Source organism: Aphidius gifuensis, linkage group LG5 (assembly GCF_014905175.1).
Source record: "Aphidius gifuensis isolate YNYX2018 linkage group LG5, ASM1490517v1, whole genome shotgun sequence".
In the NCBI taxonomy this organism is placed as follows: domain Eukaryota; kingdom Metazoa; phylum Arthropoda; class Insecta; order Hymenoptera; family Braconidae; genus Aphidius; species Aphidius gifuensis.
The window spans coordinates 19,446,296-19,461,594 of NC_057792.1; the positions used below are offsets into that span (position 1 = coordinate 19,446,296).

The window sequence follows — 15,299 nt, forward strand, 5'->3', positions numbered from 1 at the left end:
ACACTATGTACTTGCAATTTATTATTATATTTTATATATTTTATTATACAATTTATCTAAAAACAGAAAAAAATAAAAAACATACTTAAATCTTATCTGAAAAATTAAAAAATTTATAAAATTTAAATTTTCTCATAAATATTTATTATTAAAAAATCCAAAAAGTTAATTAATTAATTAATTACAATTACTGTATTTTAACAAATTATTTTACAATATTTTAAATTATTTTTAAATTATATTTTTTCATTTTTATATCTGGAGTCAAATAATTTAAAAAAACACTTTTGGCTGTAAATTATGGAGCACTTTGTATCTTGTGAATATTCCATGGAGTAAATGTGGATTAAAAACTTGCATGTCATTATAAAAAAAATACTAAAAATAGTAAAATTATATATCAACATAAATACAAAAAATAAATGAATGAAAAATGTTAAAAAAATTATAAATTTTCGAATGTTAAAATATTGAAAGTAAAAAAATATTATATTTCCCTTTCCGAGGCTTTGATATTTTTTAATCATTATCTCACACTGATTACATACTCAGAAAGAGAAGGGAAAAATGTAAAAAAAAACTTCAAATATCACATTGAATTACGAAAGATAAAATTCCTTATATTTCATTTGATTTTGCAGCTAGTTCATCTCAGTGAGTCTCCATAAAACCATCAAATTTAAAATACATAAACAATCTCAAAAAAAAAAACCTCTAAATTTACAATAATGATTTCTGAATATTTTCCATTTTTAAGTAAATATTGGCATTACGTAATAACAAGTATAGTTTTATTTTTTTTAACAATATTACTAATCGAAAAAAGAAAAACAAAAAAAATTATAAAAAAAAATATTGACGATATAAATTTTCATAATTCAATTGACAATGATGACTGCGATGAACAACCAGCATTATCAAAAAATTTAGAACACATTCCTTTTGAATATTCTCGTCCAAGTGAAGAAAATTTACTAAAACGTGCTCGTGAATTTTATGACATAACAAATGCAAGACGTACCATAAGATTTTTCAGCAAAGATAAAGTTCCAAAAAATATAATACGAGAAATAATTCGTTCTGCTGGTAAATATAAAAAATAATTTACATACTATAAATATTATAAACAAATAAAAAAATAGTTAAACAATTTTCTATATAATAATTTAAAAAAAATATATTATCCAGCTAAAATGTTTTTTTTTTCTTTTGCATTTTGTTTGATATTATTATAAATTATTTATGCTCAAGTAAACGAATAATTAAATTTGCATTTGGTCATTAGGCACAGCTCCATCAGGTGCACACACTGAACCATGGACATTTGTTGTTGTATCAAATAAAAATATAAAAATGAATATTAGAAAAATCATTGAAACTGAAGAAGAAATTAATTATAAAAAACGTATGGGAAAAAAATGGACAACTGATTTGATGCCATTAAAAACAAATTGGATTAAAGAATATTTAACAGATGCACCATATTTGATTATTGTTTTTAAACAAGTATATGGTTTGTTACCTGATGGAAAAAAGAAAATACATTATTACAATGAAATGAGTGTATCAATTGCATGTGGAATTTTATTAACAGCTATTCAGGTAATTATTTATTTCGCTAATAATTAGTCCAAAATTAATTGTTTTTTTATTTTAAGTATGCTGGACTTGTGACACTTACATCAACACCGCTAAATTGTGGTCCAGCATTAAAAAAACTTCTTGAAAGACCAGACAATGAAAAACTTGCTATACTTTTGCCAGTTGGTTATCCAGCTGTTGATGCAACTGTTCCAAAACTTGAAAGAAAATCTCTCGATGAAATATTAGTCGAATTTGACTAAAAAAAAAAACATATATTACTTTTTTTTATAAAAAAAATTCCCATATTAGAAATTAATATTTATTAGCAATTTTCGTACAATTATTATTCAAAATAAAATGTATTTAAAAAAAAAAAAAGAAAACATTCATTTTAATTTTATCAACAGAAAAAAATTGTTTAGAAAAAATTTAGTATTCGCTTATGGTGATTATTTATTTTCATTTTTTTTTTTTTTTTTTATTTATAGGCAATTCTATGTGGTTTTTCCATTAGCCTTAGTTTTTTTTAAATTTATTTTTTTTCATTATTGTTTATTCGAGCATTAACCACAACGAATAAAATTAAGTACACTCCATGTATAAAATATAAAAATACTGCCTTGAAAAATAATTATAAACAAAAAAATGAAAATAAAAATTTGATATTATTTTTTAAATCAAACGTATAGTGGTTTTTTTTTTTTTGAGTATTTTTTTTTCTATCCTGACTTTTATACAAAGTAAACTAATTTTAGTTATACAGTTTTCTCCAAGAGAATTTAATCACACTTTTATTTTCACAGTTTCAGCAAACAGTAATATTTATTTAAAAAAAAAAAAAAAAAAATTATACCACAGATTAGAAAAATTACTATGGAAAATTGATTAAAAATGAAAAAAAAAAAATAGACATATATTACTTGGCCTTGACTAAAATTATTCACTGAGAAAAGAACATAATTTGTTTCTCTTTTTTTTTTTTATCTTTACAAAGCATTCCAAGTTTTTTCTTTAATAATTATGGCGGTTTTTAAATTTTTTTTAAAACTTTTTTTCATCTAAGAAGGTATTGTCGTATTTATCATAATTTTAATGATTCATTTTAATAAATTTTTATGTCCAGTTTCACTATATTGTCCATTGATTTTATATAAGTTTTAGTGAATTATTAAAATTTACATTATTTCACGACAAATCTTGAAATACGTTACAACGGTTTCGATTGATTTGCGAATCAGTCTCCATCTCTGGCTACAATAATTACTTTTTTTTTTTTTTTTTTAAATAATTTCTTTGTCACATAATTATTCAACTGTTTTTTTTTTTTTTTTTAAATAATGAATTATAGTATTAAAAAAAAAAAACAACATTTACAGTAGCTTGCAGTTAAAACTGTTAAATAATTCATTGGAAAAAAAAAAAAAGTATAAAATAAATTGATATTGAAATCTACCTAAGCCATTTTCATTTTACAAAATTTACATTATTGAATATTATTTGATACAAAAATGATAATTATAATTCTGAATTAATCAGTGCCTGAGAATTGATAATAATAATTATGAATAAAAAAAAAATTCAACTCATTTTTTTTATGTACTAAGTGAAAAACAATTGATTAAATTATAAAAATTATTTAAAAAAATATTATGGCTCAATATGTAAAATTGAAAATAATCATATCCTTTTCTTTTTTTTTTATATATATAAAAAAACGACATTTTTTTTTTCTCTTTTTCTTATATGAAAGTAAAGAAGAGTCTTCCGTTTTTGTCATTCGATATTCAACAGGTGAAAGACAACAAAGAAATCTTACACGTTTTTTTTATTTTTTAAATAAAAAAAAAAGATTGTTACTTGTGTTTTTTTTTTTTCGTAAATTTAAATGACGGATACAGCTGCCACGAGAGATTCTCACTCGAGGAAATGTTATCAATTTTTCTTTTATAAAAAATTTAAAAAAAAAAAAGAAAATATTAAATCTTGAGTATGACTATCATCAGCACCCAGTTTTAATTAATGTATAATTTGTTTTTTAGTGTTTTGTGTGTGTGTGAGTTAATAATAATCTTAATCTCGTTGATGAAATTCTGCAATGCATAGACGACATGACCATGAACCTTCTGGTGGTGATGCCAAAGGTGGAGATAGACAATACATGTGATAACCACGATCACAGTCATCACAAAACAGCAATTGATCCTAATTTAATAAATGGAAAAAATTAAAAAACAATATTCATTATAAAAAATTGCTAAATAGTAATAATTAAATTATCAGTAAATAATTTATACTCACATCATTATCAGATGTTCCACAAATTGAGCAACATTTACACTCGATACATTGCCATCTGTATTTTCTAACAGATACAATCATATTTGCAGTAAATTGCAAACAAGTTGGATGGCCTATAACAAGGACAAATATTTGAGGGATAAAAAATAATATATAAAAAAAATATATTAACAAAAGGAATAATGGAGTTTGGGAGACTTGACGTGGATGGCCAGCAAAAAGGTGCCAGGACATTTATCTTGTGCCGAAGAACAGTGAACTCCAAGCTATCTTTTTAACGCGTTAAATTATTTATTTATTTTATTATTTTATTTATTACGAAAAAAATAATTCAATATATTTTTTTCTAATTTACAAAAATTTATTCATTTTATCAAAATCGCGATTATAACTTTGTCTTTCACCTTTCCTCAGCACTAAAGTCCGCAATAATGAAAAATGCTATTTTATTTTCGCACAAAGTATATTTTATTTTGATGATAAAATTGCTTGCAATTTTTTTTTTTCTTTTATATATTTGTTTTTTTATTATATTTATTTATTGACGCTCTGAACATACCATTTTTTAATTTAATATGATGGTAAAATAATTATCAGGGCGTACCTTGGAATAGTTCACGTTCTTTCTTGCGCAGCACAATATAAACGTCGCAACAAACACTTTCTTTCTTATGACACATTCAATAATAAATTGTTAATTGTTTTTTTGACAATTTTTTTCAATTTTTTAGATAACATATTCAATGAATTTACTTGAATCGTCATGTCTCACACACTCAATCATTCATTATAACTAAATTAGTCATAACATATGAACTACTTAATTTTACATTTTCTTATTTAGTTTTTTTTTTTTTTTTTCATTTTTTCATTATTTTATATTCAACGCTAAGCCTCGTGGGTATTGCTTAATAAAAATTGTCTAATAACAAGTCTTGTTTAATAATGTTATTTTTTTTTTTTTCTTTTTTCATTTGTTTGTAATTGTTAACAAGAAAAAATTTATCTTCTAAGTGCCATTGGCAAATTCAAATCGAAAAAAAAAAATTAAAAAAATAACATTTTAGTTATTTTTTTTGTTTTTTCTTTTTTCAATATTATTTTGTTATTGAAAATCAACATTATTATTTTTCTAACTACCGCGATCTTTATGATTACTTGGTTCATTTTGTTTTGTTAATTATTTAACAGTATTTTTATTATTTAAATATTTTTTTTTTTTTTTTTGTGGTCTGTGTATTTTTGTGTTTCTTTTTTTTTTCTTTTTGACATTAGCTTTGATTCTCATTACAGTTTTTTTTTTCTTTTGTGAAATACAATTTAGGGATTTATTATTTTTCGTTATAATTTTTATACAAAATTTATTTAATTATTAGTGCAACACTCTGGGTGTATTGTAAAATTTTAAAAACATTATTATTTTTTTTTTCAAGGGAATGCTAAGTTTGATTATTGATTACATTGATTTATTGATTGATGATAACACACACACATTCTTTTTTCACTCCAGCGTGGATTTAAAAAGCTTGTTAAAATTATTATTAAAAATTTAAACTAATTTGGATAATTCAAAGCTCAAGATAATAATGCACAAAAATTAAAAAATAATTTTGTTTTTTATAAATCAACTAATACCCACAGAAAAATTATAATAAACAAATAAGTAGTTTAGGTAAATTGCTGATAATTTAACAACTTCATCAATGACGTGCTCAAGTGATACTGTGCAATAGGAATTTTTATGTTTTACAATTTTTAAATATTATTTTTTTCTATTGTTCAATTTATATATTTCATTTTTTTATTCTAGATAGAACATGTATAAAAATTTTCCATCTTACAACTAGTGAACTGTTGTTAGAAATAAATCACAGTCATCTCCATTTAATTATTTATTAATTTTGTAATTTTAAGAGACGAATATATATATTTTTTTATTTATTTTTTTGACATCTCGCTCTTTGACTAGGATATTAAAAAGTCCAACGTTGTAATTTATTATTTTTAAATTATTAAAAAGCTCATGTTCCAATCAATAATATTCATATTGCACACGACATCGAGAAGCAATTTTAAAAATTGAAGCAAAGTTTAAAAAAAAAAAAACAAAATTAACACAGACTAATAATTACTATGATGACAAAAAGAATTAAAAAAAAATAAATAAATAAATCAAATTAATTACTCAATTATAAACAAACGAAAAAAAAATAAAAAATTAAATATTTTCTGCATTAAAAATTGTGACCCTAATTAACAAAACCAGACAAATTAAAAAAAGAAAAAATAAAATAACAAAATTAAAAATTCCACTGTACTAATATGAAAATTGATTTGAAAAAAAAAAAATCAACCAGTGATTTCAAGTTGTTATTTTTAAAAATATTTTTACCTTTTCTTTTTAAATTTTTAATTTAAAATATATACTTGTGATAAATAAATAGTTTATATTTTTTAAATTAAAAATATAAAATTAAAAAGAAAAAATAAAAAAAAAAAAAAATTGATATATATTAATTGTGATTTGCTCGTCGGGTATATTTGCGTTTTGTTTTTTCCTCAATCTTACCTGAACGACCGCAATCACTGCAAGAGACCAATTCTTCAGAGCCACCAGTTTTTTTATTTTCTCTAGCATCACCAAGACAAAAGTCACAATATGGTGATGGTGCTGCTGCTTTACCACCTCTTTTACCACTACCACCACCTTCATTTGTTGTTGGTGGTGTTGTTCTTGGTGGTGGTGGTGATGATGAAGATGATGATGATGTTGTTGTTGTTGCTGTTATTGTTGTACCACTTCCAGTTGTTGTACAATTTGTTTGATGATTACTATTAATTCCAATAATATCATTACGATTATGTGATCCAGGTGATGTTGTGGCAATGGAACTTGGTGAACCAACCATCATTGATTGAAGATCTTCCTTTTGAGCTGAGACAGTAGGTGAAGCTGGAGCGACACTCGTCTGAACCGGTGGCAGCTGTTGCTGCTGCACTGGCTGAGGCGGTGCCCCCCCGGTTGAAGGATTTGCATTTGATACTGGGGCAGGACTTGAGGTACTCGAGGCGGCAGTTGTACTTTGTCGACCCCGACGTGTACCACCTAATCACAAACCGACCATACCCACAATTGCGCTATTTTCCTTTTTTTTTTTTTTTTTTCTTTTTTCTTTTACGATTTTTTTTAACCACAATCCAACAATCATGCACACTTTGGCTTTTATTTTCAATTGCTCTCAATGACTCGAAGATATTTAATTAATATTTATCATTTTTTTATTGATATTAGATTTTTTTTTTTAACACGATTTACACATATATATTTTTTTTTTGAATTGATTTTATTGAAAATGTTTTCGATTTGATTTTTAATTATAAATATTGTATTGATATAATTATTTTTTAGGATTTTTTGTTATTTAATTTTCGTAATTTAACAATAAAATCAATTTGAAAGAAAAATATATATTTTATTTAAAAACGATTTTGTGATTTTAATATTGACAAGTCTAAGTGTGCAAGTATTTATATTTAATTTTAATATTTATAAATTAATAGCATTCCATCACCAACACCGAGTGTTATTATATTAATTGTAATATACGAAAGATAAGATCTATATTTGTAAGGAGTGTGTTCGTGATCCCAGTAACCCAAATACAATAAAAATAATTTTGTTTTTTTGTCTCCGAAGATATAAAAAGAGTTGAAAAAAAAAAAAACCCAAAAAAAAAATATGTAAGAGTGAAAAGAGCATTTTAATTGATTTGAAAAATTTTTTTTTTTCTTTTTTCTATCGTTGATAAACATGTGAAATTTTTCGGTGACAAGCATTCGACATTCGGCGTGCAAATCAAGACAAATCTGCCATCTAATTTTGTAAGTTACAAAAAAGCAAACCAAGCAATTATTTCTTTTTTTTTTTTTTTGTTTTTTATAATCTTATTTTTATAAACAATATATTTTTATTTAAATAAAGTTATTATAATTTTTTTCTACTATGAACATGCTTGGCAAACATGATAAGTTTATGAAAAATGGATTTTAAAATTAACCAGTTAACCAGATACAATTTAAAGACGAAATTTTAATGATTTAAAAAATCCATTTTGCATAAACTTGTAATAAAGAAAAAATAATTTTTCAATAGAAATAAATATATACAAATAAAAAAAAAAAAACGTTCACACAATTCGCATTCGTATCTTTTAAACGTTCTTTTTTTAATGAAAAAAAAAAATCAATTAAAACTAAGAAGAGATTTTTTTTATTTATTGATAAAGTTTGAAGGCAAAAGAAAAAAAAAATATATTATTTAAAAGTATAATAACGAAATTAATGATAGATATTGTTTTAATTATTTTCGTCTTTTTTTTTCGAGTACAATGTGCCATGCATATTTTAGCAGAAATAAAAACTAATAAACCAAATAGAAAGAAAAAAAAATACAATTTTTACAATGAAATAAAAAACTAATGGATTTTTTTTTTTTTTTTAAATTTATTATATATTTTTCAACCGATTAATTTAACACCGACAATAACGCGATTTATTTTTCATATTTCTGCCAGATATCAAAGGCTCGACACTAACATAAGAAAAACAAAGTAATTAAAAAAAAAAAAAAAAAAACTATTCGAAAAAAAAGAGAGATAAAATAGTTAAATACTAGAATATTTTAGTTTTTTTTTTTTTTTTTTTTTGTATTTCGTTTTGGTTTTAAAGTTTTTCTTTGATTTTAATATAGATATTTTAATTAGTTAACTTTATTTTTCAAACAACTAGAGACTTATTAATAATTCATTGAAAATTTATGACAACTCACAAGCCCACCATGAGTTTACATAAAAAAAAAAAAAACCATAAAGAATAATATATATATATTGAAAAGAAAAAAAAAAAAATAATAATAAATCTATTAATAATAACAAAAAATAAAAAACAAAAGAATATTGTTAATAATCTATTGTAAAGAAAAAAAAAAAAAAAAAAAGAAAAAAAAGAAATACTAGATAGTATAAATTTTTTTTTTTTAATGCAAATATAATTTTTGTTTTTTGAATGATTATATAGTCCTTTTCAATCGACGACTCAGTCTAACTTGTCTCACTATAAGAAGAAATATTTATAAAATTAATATATATTTTTTTTTTTTGCATCTTAAAAATTAATTTATAGAATCTAATACTCAATATCAATGAAAAAAAAAAATAATTGATCTTTATGGACAAAAAGATATTTGGACTAAAAACAAGAAAAAAAAAAATTCAAGGATTACATAATCTCTCTTTTTTTTTTTTTTTTTTTTTTTTTTCTTTTTATGATTATTTTGAAAATAATTAATAATTTTATGTTTTTAATATATATTTATATTAAATTATAAATATATTTTATTTTTCGTTTAAATAATTAGAATAAATTGAATAAATTTAATAAAATAACAAAAAAAAAAAATTGTTATTTTTTTTTCTTTCTTTGTTTTTTGTTTCTTGTTATAGATAACGTCTTAAAGGAAACTGCGAAAATTGAGCTGTTTTTGGGTCCAACCTGGCTGGTCCGAAGCAGCGGTGTCTGCAACGCTCCGTGATTCGACATCGGCAGGACTGGGACTTAGTTCCTTAGCAGGATCACCAGAGGAAGTAGAGTGGGAATGACCGTAATGGTAAACCAAACCGGGTCTGGTTTTATACCGTGCGCCGCATACTGCAAAAGTGCAAATACTTGTTTTCCCCCAAACCATTTTTTTCCAATGCAAAAAAATTTTTGCTCTTTTTTTTTTTTTTTTTTTTATTTATCTTGGATTTTTTTTTTTTTAATCAATTTTCTTTATTACTTTTTTTTTTTTTTGTTATATAATTGTCATTCGTTAATGATAAAATTTCAACAAAGTTGATAAATTCAATAAAAAAAAATTGCAAAAAAAATGAAAAGAAAAAAAATTTTTTTTTCAAGAATATATGAAAAAAAAAAAAAATCATCAAATAAATAAAAAAAAAAAAAAAAAATTATTAATTTTATACATAACGCACAAACAAAAAAGGGTGGGGGGATGGCGCAGGGATGTTTTTTGAACAGCAAAAAGAGAGAAAAATAATTGGGTAATATTATTTATTAAATAAATAATAATAATGTGTAAAAAGGAATTTGATTTATTGGGTATTGAGATGAGGATTATTAAAAGCTCCGATGTTCGAAGAGAGCGTTCGTATACACCGGATTATTTTATAAATTTAATTTTTTTTTTTTTTTTTAAATTAATTCTTGCTATGATAAAATCAAGTATATACTTTTTTTGTATTTTTAAGTAAAATGAAAATAAAAATTCTACGTATTTCTAGCCACCTAAGAGTAATGTAACTTGTATTTTTTTTTAAAAATTAAATTTAATATTTTTTTTTCTAAAAATGAATATTCAAGCAGTGAAGGAAAATAAAATCCAGCCCAAAAAAGCAAAACTAATACAATGCAAGGCTTTAGATGCTTTTACACCTACTGATAATAACAAAAAAAAATTAATAATTAAATAATAAATCAGCTCGCTACTGAGTGAACCTAATTGCATTCTTTGAAATTTTGTTTTTTATTTGAATTTAATAAATAAACTTTTATATTGGCTAAATGAAATTATTTGGTTTGTTTTGTTTGTGGGTAATTATTTTTTTTCTAGATGTTAATCAAGGATATGTTATTTAATTAAATGATGATTTAATGTCTTTTTCTCTCCCAAGTCTAGAGATATTTGGTCGATGGATTAAATTGTTTTATTTTAAATTAATTAATGATATTTTGTCATTATTTTTTATTTTGTATTTGGCTTTTTTTCAAGACCAAATATCTCGAATGCTTTTTTGGCTGCTCAAAAGACTGGATAGGTAGAGAATTAAACAAATTTTGCAGGCACATACTAATTAATCTAAGGAATTTAATAAAATATTTGTTGTGTATATTCTTTTTTTTTTTTTTTTTTATAGCAACGAAAAAAGTGAAAATAAAAAATCCATTAGTGATTGTCACTGTTCTTTGAGAACGTTATCAATTAACTACTATTAATGTAAAAATAAAAAATAATAATTACTATTGAATTGAAAAAAATCAACAAAAAGTATCCAAAAAAATTTGATTATTTTTTTTTTTTTTGTGGCTAAAGAATATCAGCAATTTAAAAAATTGAAAATTAAATAATTTTGTTTTTTTTTTTTTATAAATAAATAACAACGTTAATAAAAAATAAAATGAAAAAATCTTCATATTATTGTAATTGATTTTAGCTCTATGAATTTTTCAAATAAAATAATCATTTTGTCTCAATCCTACTTCAATAATACTCTAATAAATTAAATAGAAAAAAAAATTAGAAATTTCATGAGAAAAAAAACCCTGGCATTTCAAAAAAAACTGTTTAAATAATTATCTACATTTTCGTTTGTGACAGAGGAAAATAGTAAATGATAATAGTAATAATAACAAATACAAAAAAAAAAAAAAAGTAAAAATAAAAAAAAAAAAAAAGAATATTCTAAAACAAATGGAACAAGTAATAGAAATTTGAATAAAAATCATTAAATAAGTAATTTAAAAACAATAAAAAATAATAAATGAAAAATAAATCAATTATCAAGGGTTTTTTTAAAATTATTTATAATTTTTTTTTGTGGTTAAACTTACGGTCACACACGAATGGTTTGTCAGAGTCTGTTGATGCATCATAGTTGGCTTTTTTTCTTCCTCTACCACCACCCTAAATAAACAAATAAATAATTAATTAAATAAATCAAATTAAACGATAATAAATCATCCAAGTTTAAATAAATTAATTGTAAAAAATTCTAGCAGCTGGTACTGAAGCTGTTCACCAAAATGATCATCACTTTAAAAGAAGAAAAAAAAAAAACCAAAATAATAAATAAAAATGCACCTTTGTTCTTTTAGGTGCTGGACTATCAACAACAGGTGGATGACTTCTTGTTGGATGATGTCCACCACCTCTAGGTCTTCTTCTTTTTCTTTTAGCACTATAACTTTCTTCATAATCATAATCACTATCTGGATCTGGTTCATCAAAGGCATCCATATCAATAATATCTTGTTCATCATAGTACCAAGCATCTTTACTATGTTCATCTGTTGATAATTTAACAAATCATTAATAAAACAATCATAATTATTATTAATTTAAATTTAGCATTACCTTTAATAGCTGATGATTCTTTACTATCATCATTTATACCAACAATATTACTATCAACTCCTTCATTTCCATCATCAACATCACCTCTACCAACACGTTTTGGATGTAAATAATGCATTAAATATTGACGTCTCTTCTTTCTCCATCTTTTACTTGGATATGTGTATATTTGTCCATGTAATAAGCCAGGTAAACGTTCTCTCGATGACATAAATAAATTCGAATGATTTTGGGCGACTCCTTGTGTTGTGTTTAAATGGAGCAAAAAAAAAAATCAATATTTATAGTGGTGTGTATAAAATGCATAAGAAATTATTTAATAATATAATTAATTAATTTTTAGGCTAATGATATATTTTTAAATTATAATATTATTATTAACCTGTCTGGGAATCCAAAAAAGGCATACGTAGTCTTCGTTCTCGACATAATCTTGTGTTGTAGGTCGACGAGTTTTCAATGGCTTCCCTGTACGCTGTGTCGTTTAGAAAGCTATGGCGAATTTAGTAATGTTAATGTTTTATACAAACTTGATGATTATTAATTATTGTTGTATTTATTGTATGAATAATATTATTGTTTACCTTTCAATTTTATTGAGATTAGCTTCGTTGACAACTTGAATTATTGATTGTGATGACGGCAAAGTTGATACCGCCGTCATTTTGTTGTCAAGCGTCCCTTGATCCTTTAGTATTTTAGATGTTGCTACTTGCTTGTGTGAATGTCATGATTCATGAATGTGTGTCTGCTCTCTGCTTCTCTCTCTCTCTCTCTCTTGCTCTCTCTGTTGCTTGTTTTAAGTAGGAAAATAATGCTTAGTGACATCTATCATTTACAAAGAAATAATCACTAGAGACATCTACTGTTAAATCAACCACAAGAGCTTATTTTTAAAAATAAAATAACTGAATTTATTTGTATAAAGTATTACAAAGTAATATTACAAGTATTACAAGTATTGTATTTGAACTTTATTTTTATTGTATCATGGGGCTGGTTCATTCAAGCGTTTTATAGATTACAAAGAAAATAAAAAAAAATTACAAATTTTTACAAATGAAAAAATACAAATATTAAAACAAAAAAGAAATAATAATAGAGTAAAGATTTAAATTTTTTTTGTTTAGACTTAACAACCCCTGCGAAAAGCACCATAAAAAACAAACACGAAAATGTAGATGTATCCAAGCCTAATTAAATTATTATAAATAAACTTATTTACTGGTGAAAAATTAAGATTATATTTCCATGTAAAAAATTATGATAGTTATAATTAATCAAAATATCAATCTTTGAGTCAATTATACAAGTTTACACGGAACATAAAAGAACAAAAGAATAGGCAAAATGTTTTAGTGGAGGTCCAAGACTAACTCTACTCTAATATGATGATAATCATGTAAAAATTGATTTTTAACTTGATAAATTAACTGATACTTAATATAATTAATAACATTTTATGGAAAAAATAAAAACAATATGAATTAAATTTGTCTAAAAATATATGAAAATAATGAATATATGAAAAAATAAATTTTTCCTATTAAAATTTAATATGTACTTGAATAACCAATAACAATAATCATAAATCCCAGCTGTATCCCTCAAATGGTTTTACAGTCGCTCGGTAATAAAATGCATAAATAAACAAAGAAATAATAATATTAAATATTTCAATGTTTTTATATTTTTAAATTTAATTTTAATTCTTCAAGATATTTTATTATTTTTCATTTTTCAATGATAATTTTTGTTCTTTAGAATTTAAATTAATTTTAATATTATTTTTGGTATTTTAAAACTGCTTGTTGGCATTCACTAGTCACTTGCAAGTTGCAAACGGACAACATAAATTCTGTTTAATAAATTCCAACTCAACGCATAAAAATAATTTTAAATATAAAAGTGCAAGTAAACTGTCTACTTTTTAAATTAAATAATTGCTATTTATTGAAAGAGGTAAGTGTATATCAATAAGATAATAAATAAATTAATAAAAAAAAATTAATTATTCAATTTTTAAAGCAAAATAAAATTTATATTTATTTAATTTTCAAAATAAAATTTGTTTATCATTTCAGATTAATTTATAAAAACAAATAACTCTTGAGGAAAATATAAAAATAAATATTCAACAATGCTATTCGAGGTGAAAGACAATAATCCATTGTTGAAGAGTTTTATTTACACATGTACACTGCCAACATTAATTGATGCAGATTCAAGTGTTTATCCTTACACTGTTTTATTACCAGTTATAAAAACTGGAAGTGAATCATTGAATGATGAATGGATTCTACGTATATGGCAATGTACAAATGCCAATGATAAAATTGATCAAATTAAAGTTGTTGAAGAGCCAATTGATAGTCGAATAATGATTGATCTATCATTATTCCATGCATCATATGATTTTCGTGCTATTTGTTCAATGAAATTTTGTACTTGTGAACAATCAATTGGCAGTGTCATGCCAGCAGCCAACGATGATCTATTTAAAAAAATTTCAATTGGAAGTACTGTTGCATCAGTATGCCTGGATCCACATGAATTTGCAAAACATTTTGATTGTTATGGTAATGTGTATAAATTAATAATTTACATAACAATACCAAAAATTGATGTTGATAAAAATACACTTGCTGCTTTGATAAAAAATCCAAATAATCCAGCAGATGAGTATATATTTTCTGATGATAAACAGATGGGATTTTTAATAGTTGTTGATGGAGAAAAATTTTGTTTGAATGTTAGAAAATGGTCATTGGAAAGTCCATTGTTTCATGTGTTGCTTTGTGAAATTTGTAAAGAAAATATAAAAGAATATGTTTTACATGGAATTAGTGTTGACTTGTTTCGTACAATATGGGTATGGATTGAAAATGATCATTACTTGGATCCAGAAATTAGTGTTGAACAAGCTATTGATGTGGCAAATTTATTGCAAGTAAATGATTTGAGGAAACATTTGGAATTATTAATTATTGATACAATGAAAAGTGATGATTGGCAAAAATATTATCTTATGGCTGATAAATTGGATCTTCAAGTTTTACGTGTTGAATCATTATTACTTGGTAAAATAAAACATTCTCAAGGTACTTATGATCATGTTGACAATTTTGATGAAAATATATTGAGAGTTTTTTGTGATAAATTTGAACTTGTTAATATTATCAAGCCATTTTTTGATGATGATTATTTGAAAACTGATTTACAAATG

The 15,299-nt window shown here is 23.4% G+C and overlaps 2 protein-coding genes across 5 annotated transcripts; one reads left to right on the top strand and one right to left on the bottom strand.

The window, feature by feature from the left end:
* Window positions 1-502: 502 nt before the first annotated feature.
* Window positions 503-2,290, top strand: LOC122858301 (iodotyrosine deiodinase 1). The gene is made up of 3 exons (XM_044161104.1): window positions 503-1,086; window positions 1,286-1,602; window positions 1,659-2,290. The coding sequence occupies exons 1-3, from the start codon at window positions 729-731 to the stop codon at window positions 1,842-1,844; spliced, it is 861 nt and encodes a 286-aa protein (XP_044017039.1). The 5' UTR covers window positions 503-728; the 3' UTR covers window positions 1,845-2,290.
* LOC122858300 (zinc finger protein DPF3) lies at window positions 2,084-12,824 on the bottom strand. Of its 4 annotated transcripts, none has more exons than XM_044161101.1 (9): window positions 12,658-12,824; window positions 12,456-12,565; window positions 12,074-12,313; window positions 11,801-12,006; window positions 11,551-11,623; window positions 9,433-9,588; window positions 6,452-6,817; window positions 3,883-3,995; window positions 2,084-3,786 (listed from the first exon to the last, which is right to left on the bottom strand). In XM_044161101.1, the coding sequence occupies exons 1-9, from the start codon at window positions 12,735-12,737 to the stop codon at window positions 3,655-3,657; spliced, it is 1,476 nt and encodes a 491-aa protein (XP_044017036.1). In that variant the 5' UTR covers window positions 12,738-12,824; the 3' UTR covers window positions 2,084-3,654. The 4 variants fall into 4 exon arrangements, with proteins under 4 accessions (XP_044017036.1, XP_044017034.1, XP_044017037.1 ...); XM_044161099.1 differs by having other exon boundaries at window positions 6,452-6,988; XM_044161102.1 differs by lacking the exon at window positions 9,433-9,588.
* Window positions 12,825-15,299: the final 2,475 nt, after the last annotated feature.

Bases quoted from the DNA above. Each gene is read 5' to 3' on its own strand.
- LOC122858301 (XM_044161104.1), top strand. From the start codon at position 729: ATGATTTCTGAATATTTTCCATTTTTAAGTAAATATTGGCATTACGTA. The intron at 1,087-1,285 runs GTAAATATAAAA...TTTGGTCATTAG, and splicing joins AGAAATAATTCGTTCTGCTG to GCACAGCTCCATCAGGTGCA. The intron at 1,603-1,658 runs GTAATTATTTAT...TTTTATTTTAAG, and splicing joins TTTTATTAACAGCTATTCAG to TATGCTGGACTTGTGACACT.
- LOC122858300 (XM_044161099.1), bottom strand. From the start codon at position 12,737: ATGACGGCGGTATCAACTTTGCCGTCATCACAATCAATAATTCAAGTT. The intron at 11,624-11,800 runs GTGCATTTTTAT...TTGTTTATTTAG, and splicing joins CAGCACCTAAAAGAACAAAG to GGTGGTGGTAGAGGAAGAAA. The intron at 9,589-11,550 runs GTAAGTTTAACC...GCACTTTTGCAG, and splicing joins CAAACCATTCGTGTGTGACC to TATGCGGCGCACGGTATAAA.